This window comes from Coenobita brevimanus, chromosome 16, assembly GCF_032717465.1.
Source record: "Coenobita brevimanus isolate Jiangsu-jjx chromosome 16, ASM3271746v2, whole genome shotgun sequence".
In the NCBI taxonomy this organism is placed as follows: Eukaryota; Metazoa; Arthropoda; class Malacostraca; order Decapoda; family Coenobitidae; genus Coenobita; species Coenobita brevimanus.
Window position 1 is genome coordinate 10,231,578 of NC_136969.1, and position 19,081 is coordinate 10,250,658.

Sequence of the window (19,081 nt, forward strand, 5' to 3'; positions counted from 1 at the left end):
CAGCTTTCCCTTTTTCTTTAGAATATCTCTTGTGAGTGAGAACATATTCATCAGCTAAAACTGCAGCATCAGATAAATTATCTATTCTTTTCTCATCAAGATATAGGCTTACATCTTTATAAATAAACCTCTTGAAGTCCTCCAACAAAATCATCTGCTTAAATTTACCAAAATCAGAATCCACATTCTTAGAATTTAACCACTGCTCTAACAGATTTTCTTTGATTTTTGCATACTCAACATGGGATTGTTTATCTTGCTTGTAAGTTGTCCTAAATTTTACTCTATAAGCTTCAGGAACAAGCTCATAGGCCTTAAGAATCAAGCTCTTAACTACATCATAATTATTACATTGAGCCTGAGGCAAAGATGCATAAGTTACTTGAGCTTTACCGGTGAGAACAGTTTGAAGGATTACTGGCCAATACTTTTTTGGCCAATTAAAACCTGTAGCTACCCTCTCAAACAACTGAAAATACTTTGTTAAATCAGATTCATTAAAAGGAGGGACAAGTTTAACATTTTTAGCCACATCAAAATCATCAGAGCTAGATGATCCAGTTCCACCTTGTTTCATGCGATACTCATGGTCTGCCTGAATCCTGGCAAGTTCAACTTGTGCCTGAGCCTGTATCTGTGCCTCCTTAACGCGAGCCTCCTGCAGGGCTAGCTGTAACTTAGCTAATTCAATCTGCGTTTGCTCATTTGGAGGAGTTACATTAAACAAGCTTTCATTAATCATGTCAACAATTTGATCTTTAGAATGATGAGAGCGAACAGCAATTCCCAATTGTTGAGCAACAAGCTTAAGTTCATTCTTTGTTCTGTTTTCTACATCACACACTGTTTGCACATTTGACAAAAAATCTTTGGCTTCATCAAGTGTAGTAATAGTAGACATCATGAATAAATCACAGTCACAAAATATCAAGCAATATCCTTATGATAATATCCTGAATATCCTGATATGAGGTCGCCAAATTTAGGTTACGGAACTGAGAAAGATAATGTACACTTTAAGTGAGAATACTAAAAAATCACTACTGTCCCGTAAAGTTCCAGGTTCAAAACAAAAGAGTTAGGTAAAATTACAAGTTAAAGTTTAATGCTCTAACTAACAACAAAATATTCAGGACTCATAAGGATAATGTAATGGCAAAAAACAGGTTAAATATATGGTTAACTGCAATAGCCTCTATTGACATGAAATTAGCAAGAGTAAATTTACCTAAGTCAGCCCTGATAAAATGAAAATACACTGGGTAATGCTCAGTTAATGCAAGATAAATTATTACAGATACAAAATAATATTAATGATGACTGACAAAGAACCCTTACACAAATTACAAAAACCTTACTAGGCCTAAGAATTAACCTTATGCTACACAGTACAAGAAAAAATGCAACAACACTTATACTCAAATTACAAAGCTGCTAGATGGTTGGAGACTTCCTGAGCACTCACAAAAATAACAACTGTACAGGGGAGGACAGAGATGTGAACAAAATGAGGAGTAGATCTAAGTGGCCATAATGCAGAGACTGAGCTCATTATATAGGGGCCAGCAGAGCTTGATACAACTTGTAAGAAGGACGCGCAAATGAAGCCATGGGGACAAAGAGTTGACAATCCCGCTCTGAACAACAGAAAGGACGACTTACTCTACTATAACGGTAGAAGAGGGGGACTGAGGCAGAACACGCTCGTGATCAAACATGCAGCATACTGTGCGTTAAAATTACACAAAGGATGATGAAATCATAGGCTATGTAACACAAGCCAAATGGTTTCCTGCACACCAGGAAACCATATATTACGGTGGATGGTAACCATATAGCCAAACTTTGGCACCTGGTGGTTGAGTGGGTAATTATTGCACTCCAATTGGATTGAGCCGTTGAAGGTTTATATCCAAGGGATGGTTGAGGTTGATCGCTCATGAAATGCCACTCACAGAAAGGGTGAGGAGTGAGAACTCTCATCGTAAATGTCGGGACCAACTGCCTAGCCCCGGGCTCCTACGCTCCTCATGGGGCAATGTAGGACTGGACGATGGATGGATATAACTTCTATAATATCTTTTACTAATTTAGTCTGCTCTTTCACCGAAGATAAAGAGGGCGCGGTGGCTCAGCGGTAGAGCGCCCGACTCGCAATTGCGAGATTGCGAGTTCAAGCCTCTAACGGGTCACCATTGGCGGGAGTGGTAGCGCTCTCCTGTAACCTGGTGGGGCTGTATGGCCATAGTTGCCTAGCTCGGGGATGACGATCGAATCACCAAATACGATGTTCTTCTGTCCCTCAAAGATATTCTCAAAAAGCAATAGAAACGACAATGTTGGGAATATATATATATATATATATATATATATATATATATATATATATATATATATATATATATAATCTTAATTTCCAATCAATAAATACTATAAAATGTTAATAGGCAGACTACATAATTACTTTCATATTTACCAAAAAAGGCATAAACTCACACTGCTCTAATGTTAAAGAATCACAATCGGAACTAATCTATTTAAAGTGAATTCTACCACCATATATATATAAATATATATATATATATATATATATATATATATATATATATATATATATATATATATATATGTATATATATATATATATATATATATATATATATATATATATATATATATATATATATATATATATATATATATATATATATATATATAAATATCGTACTATTCTGAGAGAATTCACATGAATTCTTCATCCAGTTTAACACGAGATCTTCTCAACTAAGTTTCCACGTGGAAAAGATGTAGAAATCTGGTGAATACTGGTGTACACGAGATTTCACCAAGTATCCGTGACTAAAAGATGTGGAATTCACGAGCTGTGCCCACTGGGACGTTTTCTACCCAGTATTGCTCTCTTGGAATATGAGGTCCACGATAGGGTAACAACCTGTTTCATTAATTCTGTTGGCAAGGGTATTTCAAAACATTAGCAGTTTGGAAAGTTAACTATGCAAAAAAAACAATTTTTCTACCAAACCGAGATTCATTTCGGCATTGTGTTAAGCTGAGTAATATCCTAGATTTGGATATTCAAGGCATCCACAGTTATGCTGAAACCCTATATGTACTGCTCTGCGATTCATGTCAAACACACCTAACTCATCAGGGTGGAGTGCTATATGACGATATGTTTTGATACGGTTATGACTGGTACTGAAGTGACCTTCCATTCTAGGTCTGCCTGTGCGCTGCCTGTTCTCAACATGCCTCTCGTACTTCCACCGTTTGAGCCACCTGCAGACAGTGGTGGCACTGGACCCGGTTACCCTAGCTATGACATGTGCTGACAGGCCCCCCACCCACATCCAGATAAAACTGCTGCGTTCTGTCAGGGAAGTTGATCAGCCTGACCATTGTACTCCCATGCTCTCAAAATTATTCAAAATAATATTGAACCTTACTGCACTGATGACCATATACAGTGTATTATTTATAGGGCGATAAGAATACTGGTAAAGAGTCTTTCATACAGGATTCTGTTACCATTGAGGGACATCAATAATTCTACATTAAGAAAATCATCGTGATTGCTGAGGTACAGCATGCGAGATACTGCAGTCTGAGTGTCAACGGGAAAGAGGGAGGGGTGGGGGGGGGAAGCGAAGGTACGTGATGTTGAATAATCAGTTACAACTATTTTATATATCACAGAATCATGAACTTATTCCATGCCACAACCAGTATATATATTCGTTAGTTTTAAAGTCAGTTGCATTATAACACCGTGAGACTACTGTACTGAATTTCAGACGGCACTGTGGTAGCAAAGATAATTTTCACTCTGACTTATTATTTTTTTTTTTTTGGGGGGGAGCCTATCGACCATTGGTCAATCTGACGATAGTGCACAATCTTATGTGGAAGGCATCTGAATATTCCACTGTGCTATAAAATGCTCTGTCAGATTACTGTACTTGTGCCCTTTTTATTACATTTTCCTTTGACACCACAATCTAAATTCCTGAAAATTCACTAAGGCAAGCAGTGAATAATCTGAGTTTCCGTCAGCAGTACCTGTTGTGTATGAAGTTTCCCACTATATATACGTGCCAAGCGGAGGTTTCGTAACTGTTTCAGTATGGTACGTTTTCCCCATTAATCGATAGTGGAATATAAATTGACTTCCTGTGTGTTCTCTTCAGTGAGTTGCAGCTAATGAACTACTATGACGATTGGTTTGCATTTATTATGGAACTAAAAATTAATCGTCAGTGTCTAAGTTTCACAAACGCCAGTTATCGCTGGGAACTGGAAAATACAGCTGTGAATCATTCATCCGATTATGATTACAGAGGATCTCATTTAGAAAAGTAAGCTACACAGTAGAGTAAATGCGACGGAGATTACTGTATTAACACCGACGTTCTGCTTATGGTTACTGAACACTGTGCCAAAATGACTCACGGTCTGGGTGTGGGGGTGCAGGTGAGACTGGAATGAGACTGACGCCGCGAAGCAGCAGCTGAGCACTGAGTGGAGACTGGACTTTTGCGACCCTTTAATGGCAGTGAATATCTCCCCCACCCCTGTCACCACACCAGCAAGTTGATTTCTCACCCTTGCTTCTCATCACGCCAGTCAGTGAGCACCTTCTCCTTCCCTCTCACTAATTCAGCTAGTGCACATCTGTCACAAATCTATATCATGAATTTATTTTTCTCAACAACAGCAATAGCAATATATATATATTTTTTTGCCATTCACAAGTTAGACTCAGTAGACGTTGTGACTCAAGGTATCTCAAGCACAATCCCTGCAGTGGTCAGTATGATAATATAGTCAATTTCCAGTGTAATTCTTCAAATTGCAAAATTTGTGACGTGTTAATATTAGCAGTCACCCCTTTAGCAAATCCGTAAACCCATAACATATGTTGCCAGTAGTTTAGAAAACTTACTTGATAATTGTTTGTCGTTAGAATATGTGTACAAAATAATTTAAAAGGCATTTGCGATCATTGGTTCTCTCCGGCATTCATAGACTTAGGAAACTATGTTAAGTAACCCTAATACGGCAAAGAATTTCATTTAGATTAGTACCGGAAAAGTTTGTTCAGTCGAGAGTCAGTGGGTTATGTACTCCTACCAAATTTTCAATGATTATATCTTTGGACTGTTGACAAGAAATATTTTCATATTTATAATCTCATTCCTCTTATATAATTTACTGGTCAGATAGAATATATTCTTGTTGCAACTAGTTATCATATTTCAAATATCAATATAATTGTATACAGACATGATGCAAGTGGAATGCTGACATCGATGGAAAAACATCACGGTGCATGACACTGCAAGGATTTGTCATTCGTATTAAAATCACCGTTTATTTATCATTTAATTCATTTATTTATGGCCTGTGCCTTATCATAAATTTAGAGGCTTAAAATGCAGTATGAATTTCATGTGAAGCTCATGGTCAGTATTGGTGATGTGTGTGGTCAGAGGTGACGGTGATGGATGCGGTGTTTGTGTCATGGGTGTCCACATGGCCCTGCTTTCTCCACTTGGCCCCACCACGCATTTGCTCCATCACTAACACCAAAACAGCCACTTCGAATCCACACCCCAACACCACGAACATGCCCTGAAAATTTGGAATATGACATGTAATGCCGTAATCCTTTCCTTTATCAGATAACCCACATCATTTCCTTAACATCATTAAAGTAAATCCTACCTAGGGATGAAGAGAAATGTTTAATGCAAATGATTAATGACATTCTTGGTAATTTACAAGGAAGATTTATAAATAAATATTCTAACAAAAGTTTCGAAACATGTACGGAAGTTACGAAGTAAAATCTCATAAACTAGTGGTTTTCCAAGGCGTCGAAGCAGTTCGTGGCAGGACCTACCCACAAGTTGCTGAGTGAAAAGGCAGAGGTGACGGTGATGATTATGGGAGGGTTCTTGCAAGTGCTGGAGTTGGGATGTGAGAATATCTGCCATTTATCATATATACCAGATTCCACCAGTGTATAAGCCCTGTTGAGGAAAAACTGATTTAGGAATTATGTTCGATACACAAGTTAGTATATGTCTTGATAAATACTCCTCATGTCTTTATCGATTGTGATGATAAAGTATTTTCACTTTCTGATGTCTACGAAACATTACACTTTACCACTGTATTCTATATTTTTTAGTTGCTGACAAACTGTTCAATACTTACAGCTGATTAAACCTTGGCATAAAGGGGCTGTTCTTCTGGGCCAACATGCCCAGAGGAGTGGTGAGGTAGCTGCTCCGGGACATGTAAAAATCACAAGTACCTGTCAAAACATTTACTAATGATATAATGACAGGGCTATCATACTGTTAATTAGAATAAGGGAGACTTTCTTGCAAACACTTATAAGATACCACATGTCAAACAAAACAGCAGTGATTCATATTTAAAATCCTTTCTAATAAACAAAGCTGAATGAGCCCATCTCCCCACTGACATGAGATATGCTACGTTTTATAGCAGTGATTACTGGAATGGTATGACCATAAATAATTCCAGTGGACATGACAACCACATGATAACCTGTGAGAGAAAAGCTCCTTGGCAGAACGTGATTATAGATGATGTCCATGTCAAACACGACATGACTGCCATCCCGTACAATGGTCTCTAGGCTTTGGGGTAATTCAGGGAACGATCTGTAAGCTACTCGTTCTGTCTCCATGAGGTTCCCTAGCTCGCGGAGTGGACCCGACTTGGCCGTCTGAAATGCAGAAAGCTGTCAGTAATTCTCAGGTGTACTGAATGCTTTAGATTAAATAAATAGGTAACGCTTGGAAAAAAATAATTGACTCCATAGCACAATGTACTGTAGTTATGAAGTTTTACCAGATAATTATTTGTATGGCGTACTGTGAAGATAATTGATTAGGATTGTGAAGTCAATTAGCTGTTCAGAACAAGCCACACCTGTTAGTTAATTCTTGGTATACAGCTTTGCCAATAGTTTCCTGATGGGATGAATGGTCTTAAACGTATAACATTCTGTTAACAATTAAACAATGAGAAAAGCTCATGGAATGCCTCGTGAGTGATTAGACACTACTTCATGTAGAACTGGTTTGGCTATACAGAACCGGGGTAGCATTTGTTGACAACCTAAAAACTCTTTGGCACCAAACACATACTGGTACAGCAAACCCTCGCCTTATATCCTATATACCCCATTATACAGGATATAAGATTTAATACAGACTTAAAAGGTCTCCGGAAAAACAGTCGTTGATAACGGATTCCGCCATTCGGTAAATGGAAAAAAACACACAGACCTTCCAAACAACTGTGGCCTATCAGATCAAACCTAATCGCTTTCCGTGCTCTGGGTGACTTAGAAAGCAGTTAGGAACGCTGGAGTCAGTTTTTCTCACCTTTTTTTTTTTTTTTTTAAATAACAGAACAGTGGTAGGATAAACAAATGAATAGGAAACTCTAATTCATACACCAAACTAGTGGCGTCCTCCATTCATAAAATATCTGTAAGAATTGGACTTGAACAGCTGTAAGTTGAAGTTTAGGGGGAAACAACTCTGGCTTGGGCAAATCATTGAAGAAGTGCTATGACACGGATCTGAATATGGGCCAAGTTAGTGTAAAATGGTATAGTTTTTCTTTTTTAGTATTTGAATGTACTATACTACTCTTATATTTTCCATTATTACTTTAAATCCCTCTTTAGGCTGGAACTATCGGACTTTGCAGGTTATTCACTTTAACGGACTGGGTTTCCCCTCAACTGATCTGGTATAGAGAGGGTTTACTGTATGTGATTTCGAATTACACCACAAAAACAATTGCTCACTTTAAGGTAGTGGATGATCAGAGTGTTCTGAACAAGAATTATCCCAACATCAGAATTGTTAAGAACATTATCAAGTCTCTGGTATGGTTGGTCGATGTATCTGACTGCCAAGAGGGACATGAGATTGCCGACGTAGCTCTGTGTCAGCACTACCATCGTCAGCATCCACACCCCCAACATCACACGCTCCCACCACCACCGACTTTTAGTTCTCTTTATATCTGTTACGACAAATTGGAATCAGTAACACAGAATAAAGATCCCGATAGCAGTAGATGGCCTGACATATTTAATAATGACAGTCTTTTTTCTATACGTTTATAAAGCACCTGATAAAGTTTTTCTTTATCAAACTAAGTGGGGATTATAAAGAAAAGATAAAAGTGTTTTTTTTTTTCATGCCTAGAAGAAACGATCTACTTCGAATGTTACAAGTGCACCAACATAAATGAATCATGTATAATTGTTACTTTAATCATTAGAAGTTAACTTTAACTTCCACAAGCTAATGTCAAGTAACTGACAGCTTCACCAGGCTAAACTAGTTACCTTCTTGCAGGAGAACGCGCACACAGTTAAAGGTGTTGGCATCTACGCTGCCTGGTTCGTGTGTGGGGGCAGGAAAACAGAAAGGCAGGAGTATCATCACCGAGCACACAGCCAACAATGCCATTAACAAAGTTACCCACACCACTGGTGCAAGAGGCACTAGGAAACACCACGGGTCAGGCTTAGGATGACCACGGGCAGCTAGAACATGGTACCCACCCATGAACATATATGCAGAGTATTCCATCCACTTGCTTCTGCTGAGATCCAGGAAAACAGGTCCAGGAGTGAACTCCACTTCCTGCAATGTTTTGTTAAGGTGAATGTTTCCAAAAAGAGAAGAATACCTGCCAGGATAGACCATCAAGTATTATAATCTCTACCAACTCTAAACCATTTCTGTGGTGCGACTTTACATTACAGACGCCATACTTTCCACATGAAAATAATTATACAAATACCAAATACCAGAAATACTGTTTCCAGTCTACAAAGTAATGTAGAACAGAAGTAGGTAAAATGTGTATTCCTTCGAGTCTGTCACGGTTGGCAGGAGTGACAATATGATTGGGTAAGTTAGAGTTTTAATTGCTATTTTGTTGTACTGCTTTTAAGGTAGAACTGGACAAAGTCGTAATCCAAACTTTAGCTACAGTGGTCATGGAGATTACAGTTGTATGAGTGAGTGTGGCAGTTGCTACCACGATACACACCAGGGAGAGAGCACTGAGGAACAGCCTTCCCTTTTAGGCAACTAGGAGGCGATTGACAGGAACAACATTGATTCACTTACGGCAGCTCCACAGCCTCATCAGAGTTGCCAGAAAATATTTCAACTACTCTACGTAATTCCAGGACACAACAGTACAATATGTCACTCGATGCTGACCACTAACAAACTGCTTCATATAATATAAATACAAGATATGGAAAGGTTAAGGGTGATGAGTATAGTGGAGACAGGTTTCCGAAGTAGCATGCCTTAATTTTCATCCGAAGTCGTATGCCTTTAATTTCATCATGACGTCTTTACTGTTCACTGAAATCTCTCTCTCTCTCTCTAAAAACAATAAAATAAAATAAAGATTTTGTTCGGAAGGCCTAGGTTCCACACATGAGGAACGTATTTTATACAAGTGTATAATAATGACTTAATGAACGAATGATTGAATTGTAACTGTTTAATGAATTACCCTTGATGGAACTAACTGGGAACAAATGGCATGACCTACTGAGTCTGAAGTTATGTTAAGTTTCTTAAAACAATGGACGGAGCAGTTCTGTGAAGAAGCACTCAACACAAGACTGACTTCTCATTTGAATCTGATCCCTGTTCTGCCAGATGGTTTCTTTCAGTTTAGACAAGACTAGTCACAAAGATTATATAGTTTTTAAGATGTAGTAACTCACCTCACGTGTGATGAGTCCCAGCATGCCAGACCAGGTCCCATCACTCTTCAGCAGGCCCCAGCTTTTATCAGGGGCTCTCAAGTATGTGTACCTGTCAGAGAGTCTTGAAAGTAGTTACAACAAAATATTTGACTTACCACTAGCATCTCTTTTCATACTGTTGTTAAATGAACTGTGGGTCATGCTGTAAGTCGCTTCGAAGATTATCAGAACACCTCCTTTGCGATTACTTCTCAAAAATACTACATCTTCATGTCTCATTGTATGTTATTGGTGCAAAGTATTTCCTCAAAAAACCAATATAAGTAACACATAAGAATTTTAAACTGCAATTTGCATCATAACTGAATAAGAACAAGTGAAATAAACATCTTTTACAGCATCCAAAGAAACAGCCGTGTATGTTAGAAGTTATGCAAGTAACAGCTCACGTAAAGTTCATGGCCGTGGACAGTACTTCCATGATATGCCATGCTGTACCCGTAAAAGCAAGCCGCTTGCCGCCAGGTGTCGTTGAGTCGTCTACCATGACTGCCGACTGGGAGGGGTACTCCTCGGCTGTCACCATCACATGGGGTCGGTGAGGGAACCTGCAGCAAGAGGTTGCAGTCTGACGCGGCCAAGGACTAGCCTCACAATTAATCGGACATACCTTCCACAAACTAAGCGCCACCTAATGAAACCGGTACAGTGAAAAGGTCAGCTGCGTTTCATCTCGTTTTCTAGCGTTCAACTTATGTAAGATATATTATAGATGCAATGTTGTCCACTATACAAGCTGACTGCATCCACACACTCATCACCTGAAAAATAATAAATACTACTATATTTTGAACAAAGACCATATGACGAAATCTGTCTATGTATCTATAGCCCGACGCCCTAATCCTGCAAAGGGTGGCCACAGACAAAACGCCTCCAAGTCGCTCTGTCCTCCACCATTTGACTGCTGTCCCCCCAACTCACTCCCCCCTCTCTCATATACCTTTCAACTCTATCCCTCCACCTCATCCTCGGTCTCCCCCTCCCTCACCCTCCCTCCACTTCACCTACATACACCCTCTTAGTCAGTCTTTCATTTACCATTATCCCAGCATGTCCAAACCGCCTCAGTGTATTTCTTTTAATTTTCTCAATCACATACACATCCACCCCACAACGATCTTTCACTTCTTCATTCGTCAACCTGTCCCTCCATGTCACTCCACATGCTCCTCGCAGATAACTCATTTTCACTGCTCTCACTCTTGACTTATTCCCATCTAGCAATGTCCACGCCTCGCTTCCATACGTCACGGTAGGGATCACAATACTATCGTGCAGTGACTTCTTAACTTCCATACTCACCTCTCTATTTCGCATCACCACTTTCACGTATTATTATATTATTTTAACGATCGTCGGCAGTTACAAACAATAAGAGCTTACCGTAAAAATTTCTTCGGAAAAAGATTTGGTGGGTAGACCAGACTTAGATTTTGGTCAGTAGTCCAGGATGCTACCTGTAATGGCCGAGTTTCTGGATCAGTGAAGGGTAGCCATGACATCACTCTGGTCCTGTTGACCAAAATATGAGAAGAGAGGAAACAAATAAATATAAATGAAGCCAATGTATCAAAGTGAGGAATATCACCTCGTTTTAGTGCTCTCGTCCATAAAAAAAATTATTCAATACCTAAGGACTGGTGATCCATCGTCGACAACAACGAGTAGAGCGTTGGTGCGTGATAGAGTCTTGTGCAGGTGGTAGAGGGTTTGGAGGCGATGGAAAGGGAGGCGAGTGAAGGCGAGTAGCTTCGTTGTGTGCACCGAAAGGAGGTGGTTCTTGAACGAGGACTCAGCAAAGGCGGAGAGGAAGGTTGGATCCTCGCTCACTACCACCACTGTCACCCACCACGACACTTCACGAAGCTAATGATACAGAAAGTAATCAACAAACCTTTTAAGTTTTAGGCTCAGTACTCTAAGTAGGGATGCTTTTAATCTGTTTTTGTAACTACACACACACACACACACACACACACACACACACACACACACACACACACACACACACACACACACACACACACACACACACACACACACACACACACGTCATTAGTCCACCTCTCAAAGCTATTATAACAGCCTTGACATTCTGGAGCCACATACCCTTTGAGCAGTGGCTATAACCTTGGAGAGTTTTTCATGGGTCATGTTGATATTTTGTTCGTTATTTGTCACCCCAAACACTCCGACTCCCCACGGAACTTGCATGTCAGTTAGATCCTGAAACAGAAAGCATAGAGGCGATGTATATCCCTTTTACACCACTGGCTCCATTGAAAGTAAAGCATGTAATAATGAATGGATCTTGCATGTGACTAATATTCCTTGGAAAGAATATTTTTGCAAGTTCCTATCCTGGAAAACATCTTCCACAATTACTGACTCTATGTAACTTAGAGCTCTCCATAGGTATGCCACATTCGCCTGCCAAGCTGAGTTTAGATTCAGTCTGGTCTTTAGATCGGTGTAAGAGGATGAGTGAATTACAATTTAGGTAACGAAAGGAGAGATTTAACTTATTATCTATGAGTATAATCTAATTCAACTTCCTTAATCCATTTTATGAATGCTCATGTTTTGCTTTATGCTAACAGCGACGCACTTGCGTCATGGAGAAAGCCCATGGAGAGTCGTCTGTCACCAGGATGACGGATGAGCGGAAACACTGCTCTGTGGTCAACATGATATCCAGTGCTCGGCGACTCTCCAGCGATCCTCGAGTTTTATCTGCAAATACAGAAAAGAATTTACAGTAAGTATAGATGTAGGGCACTGTGTATGATAAGACGGTACCTGTGTTAAATTGGTATTTTTAACTGATCTTGAACCTGAAAAGGGTTGTAAATGCTAGTCGTAATTGTTAGATTATAGCCAGACTGTGAATCTCCTCAGCTATGACCACTGGACCACATGTCTCTGGAGGACAAGGAGAGATCTTTGTAGAGAAAGCTACTTCCCTCACCAGAAATACGGTGCCATTGTGCAGGCTCGAACTGACAACCCGATGGTCGTGAAGCGCGATCGGTACCACTGAGGTATTTTGACCCCTAGAAAATTACACCGAAATGAACATTTTTCTCAAGAAAATATTGAGGAATATCTTTGTAATATGTAGAAATATCTATACTGGTATATTCTCAACATTATAACATTCTCTTTTCTCCACTGAATTAATGTGCAACAGAATCTTGAATGAAGAACACATACTAAATTTGTCGAGGTTCGGGAATGTATTTTATGCTTGATTAGGCATTAGATTACAGTTAATTAGACAGCTTATGTGTGGAAAGGGAAACGTTAGAAAAACGGAATTGCCTTAAACGTCCCATTCTTATGTTTGAATTTTCATTGTCATTCTTTTTTTTTTTTCTTTTTTTTCACAGCTCAAGAACATTTCTTTTTTATGGAATGGACGACAAGAGGAGCATTTTTAAATTTTAGATGATTGTAGATAATTACATACAATCCAAGTATGACTAGTATTTTGATATACACACTGAGGTAAGCTAAGATGAAAATGCTAAAATTATGAATAACATAGATTCTCTTTATCTACAACTAGGACCAACTTGCCTGAGGCATGAGGCAGGTGGGCGTGTACCAGAAGGCACGTAACTCCCAGACTAAGCCACAATCTCGTTGTAGTAGTTGCCATCACACCACTACAAACCTCTGGAGACGAATTACTGTGTATAAGTGACGTTGTATATTTTTTTCAGTTACTACATGTTTAAGATCTGCATTCTATTTAAAATATAAGACAAACAGGTATCAATGAAATTTATATGATGTACGAAGCACTGACCTGTTGTGTTGCTTTCACATAAGTGGGACACAAAACTCAGAAACTCGTCATATTTTTACTGGCTATTTTAACAAGGTTACATATGTGTTAAGAAGGTGTATAAAAATTACATGCCTTATGAGCACCCAGTATTATCACTATGCTTATTTCATCAGTGACTCGTATGGAGACAGAATAAGAAATTTACGCCACAGAATTTTAAATGTGATACCAGTTTAATGGTTTATGTTTAACAGCTACTACCTGAAGACAAGAAATATTCATTTTCACTTAATCTTAAAAGAGTGCGTGAAACGTCTGGCTATTGTTTTCTCAACAATCTGTGTGGGAGGTTATGATGTGGGACCATTTTAAAATTATCTTCCTTAAAAGGGTAAGAGCCAGTGCCAGTGTCTCTTGTAGGTGCATATGTAATAAGTGATTAGAGTTTTGGGTTAGTAGCCAATCCCATATTATTCCATCTGGGCTTTGGGAACTAAGGCTAAGCTAACGACGTCCATTACTTATTTAGGTTACCCTTTGTAGCAATACACTAAAAATCCTAGTGACATCTTGGAGGCTTATCCCTTTTGTTTCGGTAGGGCCTTCACTCTAACTGAGCGTTCTGACCACAACAACACCAGGCGTGATGTGACATGAATGTAACATATTTGGTTCCATAAATACATTGTATAAAGATTTATTTGTTGAGCCTGTCTATTTTAGGCGAAGCCACTTCTACCTGGGTGTACGGTGATCTTTAGGACGTGAGGACGTGAGGAAAGAATGAATTTAATGTGAAGTTGTAGCTGAAAGAAAATCACGTTACACCCTATATAGTGTTTATTATTATCAGCTAAAGAAAACTGAAATGTAAGTTTAATGCGTCGCAAGTCAAAATTAACATCGAAAATAACGAATCTGACAAACCACAAAGTATAATGAGTACATTTCTCTCTTAACCAAGCATGACATTGAAGGACGCGTCCATGCAAGAAAATAATCGAATATTTAAATTTTCAAGACAGTAAGCTGGTTAGGTAAAAGGTGAAGCCTGTCTGACCAACACATCTAACCAGTGGTATATAAAGACAAATGTAACTAATTTTTTCCAAAGAATAAGCTTAAATAATTTATCCTAATTCACAGCATAAATGGTTAATATTGTTAAAGTCTGAAAGATTGACAGTACAACCCTTTTCCTGGGGATTCTATATACATTCAGATCAACTGAAAGGCAGATCAGCCCTTTATTAACAGTAGCAAAAGTTACTGTAGTTTACATTTTGATACGGTTCTCTTGTCTTCTAATTGAGTGTTCCTATCGTGGATACATCATTTTTCTACAAATGTTAGCGAGGAACTTCGTTTTCTGCTCTCTTCGAATATAAGATCCACGTTAGAGTAACAACCTCTCTGATTAATTCTGTTGGCATGGATATTTCAAAACATTAGCAGTTTGTAAAGTTAACTATGCAGAGGAACAATTTTTCTACCAAAACGTGCGTCATTTCGGCATTGTGGTAAGCAACGTCCGTCATTTCGGCATTGTGGTAAGCTCAGTCATAACGAAGATTAGGATATTCAATGCATCCACAGTTATGCTGAAACCCTGCATGTACTGTTGTACGAGTCATATCAAACACATGTAACTCATCAGGGTGGAGTGCTATAGGAGGAAATGTGTTGATACTGTTATGATTGGTATTGAAGCGATATTCCATTCTAGGTCTGCCTGTGCGCTGCCTGTTTTCAACGTGCCCCTCGTGCTTCCACCGATTGAGCCACCTGCAGACAGTGGTGGCGCTGGATCCGGTTACCCTAGCTATGGCACGCGTTGACAGGCCCCCCACCCACATCCAGATAAAGCTGCTGCGCTCTGTCAGGGAGGTAGATCGGCATGACCGCTGTACTCCCATGTTCTGAAAATTATTTGACAGAATATAGAACCTTACTTCACCAATGACCATATAGAGTATAATATTTATAGGGCAATAAGAATACTGTTGAAGTTTCTTTCACATATAATTCTGTTACCATTGAGGGACATCTATAATTCCTCTTGGTGGAAATCAACGTGCCCTCTGCGGTATGCGAGGTACTGCAGTTTGAGTGTCAACGGGATGGTGCGGGGGAAAGCGAAGGTACGTGATGATGAATATTCAGTTAGAACTGTTTTATATATCACAAAATCATGAACTTACTTCAAGCAAAAGCCAGTATATAAATTCATTAGTGTTACAGTCAGTTGTATTATAACACGAGGAGACTGCTGCATGAATTGCAGTGTGGTAGCAAAGATAAGTTTCGCTCCGACGATAGTGCACAATCTTATCTGCGTATTCCACTGTGCAATTAAATACTCAGTCAGAATACTGTATTTGTGCCCTTTTTCCTACACATTCCTTTGACATCACAATCTAAATTCCTGAAAAATCATTGAAGCAAGAAGTGAATAATCTGAGTTTCCTTCAGCAGTTCCTGTTGTGTATGAAGTTTTTCACTACATATACGAGCCTATCGGAGATTTCGTAATTGTTTCAGTGTGGTACGTTTTCCCCAATTAACGATAGTGGAGAGTAAACCGACTTTCTGTTTGTTCTCTTTAATGATCCGCAGCTAATGAACTAATATGAAGATTGGTTTGCATTTATCCTATTATGGAGCTAAAAATGATCGTCAATGTCTAAGTTCAGGAAACGCCAGTTATCTCTGGGAACTGGAAAATACAACTGTGAATCATTCATCGGATTATGATCACAGAGGATCTCATTTGGAAAAGTGGGCTACACAGTAGTGTAGGTGCAGCGGAGGTTATTAACACCGACCTACTGCTAATGGTTACTCATCACTGTGCCACAGGACTCACGGTCAGGGTGTGCAGGTACAGTTGAGACTGGAATGGGACTAACAGCGTGATTCACAACAGCAGCAGAGCACTGAGTGTACACTGGTCTTTTGCGACCCTTTTATGGCCAGTGAAGATCTCCCCCTCCCCTCTCACCACACCAGCCAGTCAATACCTTCCCCTCGCATTTGATCACGCCAATCAGTGAACACCTTCCCCTTCCTTCTCACTAATTCAGCTAGTTCACTTCAATCTCACAAATCTATTTCATGAAATCATTGTTCTCTTCAACAGGAACGGTAATATATATATATATATATATATATATATATATATATATATATATATATATATATATATATATATATATATATATATTACCGTTCTTGTTGAAGAGAACAATGATTTCATGAAATAGATTTGTGAGAGTGAAGTGAACTAGCTGAAATAGTGAGAGGGGAGGGGAAGGTGTTCACTGATTGGCGTGATCAAATGCGAGGGGAAGGTATTGACTGGCTGGTGTGGTGAGAGGGGAGGGGGAGATGTTCACTGGCCATAGAAGGTTCGCAAAAGACCAGTGTACACTCAGTGCTCTGCTGCTGTTGTGAATCACGCTGTTAGTCCCATTCCAGTCTCACCTATTTTAAGTATTTAGGGTCACATGTTGCTATGGATGGAAGAATAGATGCAGAAGTGAAGTTTAGAATAAATGAAGTAGGAAAGGTGCTGGGAGGAATGAAAAAAGTGCTTAGATGTCGTTCGCTTAGAATGAATGTAAAGAGAAGGCTGTATGAGGGTGTTGTGGTACCGACTGCTTTATATGGGGCTGAAACATGGAATATGGGTGTAGCAGAGAGGAAAAGTTTGAATGTAATGGAGATGAGGTGTCTGAGGAGTATGTGTGAAGTGATGCGTATGGATCGAGTGCGAAATGATGAAGTGAGAAGGAGAACTGGAATTGTTCGGGAGATGGCTGGTAGAGTTGAGCAGAGGCCGTTGCGATGGTTTGGGTATATGAAGAGAATATGAGCGATTGGTGAAAAAGATAACTAGATCTGATGTGAGAGGTGTAAGGCTGAGAGGAAGACCACGAATAGGATGGGTGGACAGTGTGAAGAGAGCGCTGGATGTGAGAGGGATGGCTGTTGAGCAAGGAAGAGTGGCTGTGTGTGACAGAAATAAATGGAGAGAAATTGTGAATGAATAAGTGATGACGCAGTCCTGAGGGGATATTCTCCCGCATTTGGTCTGATCAGCTAGTCAGGTCAGGTGCGGGTAAGGGGATGGGTCTGTTATGATGTGGCAGGGGTAAACCAGCTCTGCTATCGGGCCCTGCTGCGGATGTTACTGATTGCACTGCGCAGTTGACCCTTGTGCGGTGTGGTGCGGTGAGGATCTGTCCGTTCTTCCCTTTGGGGCTAAGATGCGAATGAATGTGTATGAATGGATGAGTAAATGGGGAGTGTGTCGTCCTGTCTCGGCTACCTCCCTTTCCTTGTGGGAAGCAGCCTATATATATATATATATATATATATAAAAATAGAGAGAGAGAGAGAGAGAGAGAGAGAGAGAGAGAGAGAGAAAGAGAGAGAGAGAGATAAATATATATATAATATATATATAATATATATATAATATATATATATATATATATATATATATATATATATATATATATATATATATATATTACCATTTAAAACTTAGACTCTAGCAGACGTGGTGACTTAAGATATCTCAAGCACAACCCCTGCAGTGGCCAATATAGTCATTGTCCAAACTAATTCTTCAAGTTGGAAAATTTGTGTCGTGTTAATATTAGCAGTCACCCATTTAGCAAATCGTAAAGTCATCATATATGTAGCCAGTACTTTAGAAATCTTACTCCATTATTGTTTGTAATTAGAAGATATGTACAAAATAATTTTAAAAGCATTTATGATCATTGCTTTTCTCCGGCATTCACAAATTTCGGAAACTATGTTAAGTGACTCTAATACCCCTATGAGTTTAATTTAGATTAGTACCAGAAAAGTTAGTTCAGTCAAGAGTCAACGGACTATGTACTTCTACCAAATTTTCAGTGGTTTTATCTTTGGGCTATTGGCACCCCCCTGTAGGCAGCCACCTTGTCGTGGTGGGGGGGCTTGCGTCCTCCTGTGATCTCACAAGCCTGCCCATGGATGTAACGACATCTGGCAGGGTCTCCCATGCGGGTAGGGTTCTGGGTGAGGGGTCTGACTAAGTGCTGCCCGAAACGTAGGTTACCCATATGGGTCATCAGTGCCGCCCTCCAGAGGGATTGCCTCGGTGCAGTCCTGAGTTGGTTGGTTGGGTGTCTAGGCTGGGGGGTGTTGGGGAAGAGGGTCTTTGCACTGGTGGGAGCAAACTTTCATATCACGGGGTGTCCTTTTTGGGACATCCTATGGGTTCGAGGTACCCTGCTCCCATCAGACCGCGCTCAGTCCTCTCACTCCCTAGTAGGCGGTTTCCCTTGGCTCCTGGTGCCAATTTATATTCACCAATGTATATATGGATACATTGACCATTTCATTAACCACTC

The 19,081-nt window shown here is 39.6% G+C and overlaps 1 protein-coding gene across 1 annotated transcript; it reads right to left on the reverse strand.

Annotated features, from left to right (window-relative positions):
* Positions 1 to 5,484: 5,484 nt before the first annotated feature.
* Positions 5,485 to 7,996, reverse strand: LOC145390959 (uncharacterized). Its single transcript, XM_080265695.1, has 5 exons — positions 7,877 to 7,996; positions 6,601 to 6,781; positions 6,241 to 6,340; positions 5,924 to 6,053; positions 5,485 to 5,652 (listed from the first exon to the last, which is right to left on the reverse strand). The coding sequence occupies exons 1-5, from the start codon at positions 7,994 to 7,996 to the stop codon at positions 5,485 to 5,487; spliced, it is 699 nt and encodes a 232-aa protein (XP_080121821.1).
* Positions 7,997 to 19,081: the final 11,085 nt, after the last annotated feature.

Bases quoted from the DNA above. Each gene is read 5' to 3' on its own strand.
- LOC145390959 (XM_080265695.1), bottom strand. From the start codon at position 7,996: ATGTCCCTCTTGGCAGTCAGATACATCGACCAACCATACCAGAGACTT. The intron at 6,341-6,600 runs GTTATCATGTGG...ATGTTTTGACAG, and splicing joins AAGGAGCTTTTCTCTCACAG to GTACTTGTGATTTTTACATG. The intron at 5,653-5,923 runs GTAGGTCCTGCC...CCAAATTTTCAG, and splicing joins TTTCACTCAGCAACTTGTGG to GGCATGTTCGTGGTGTTGGG.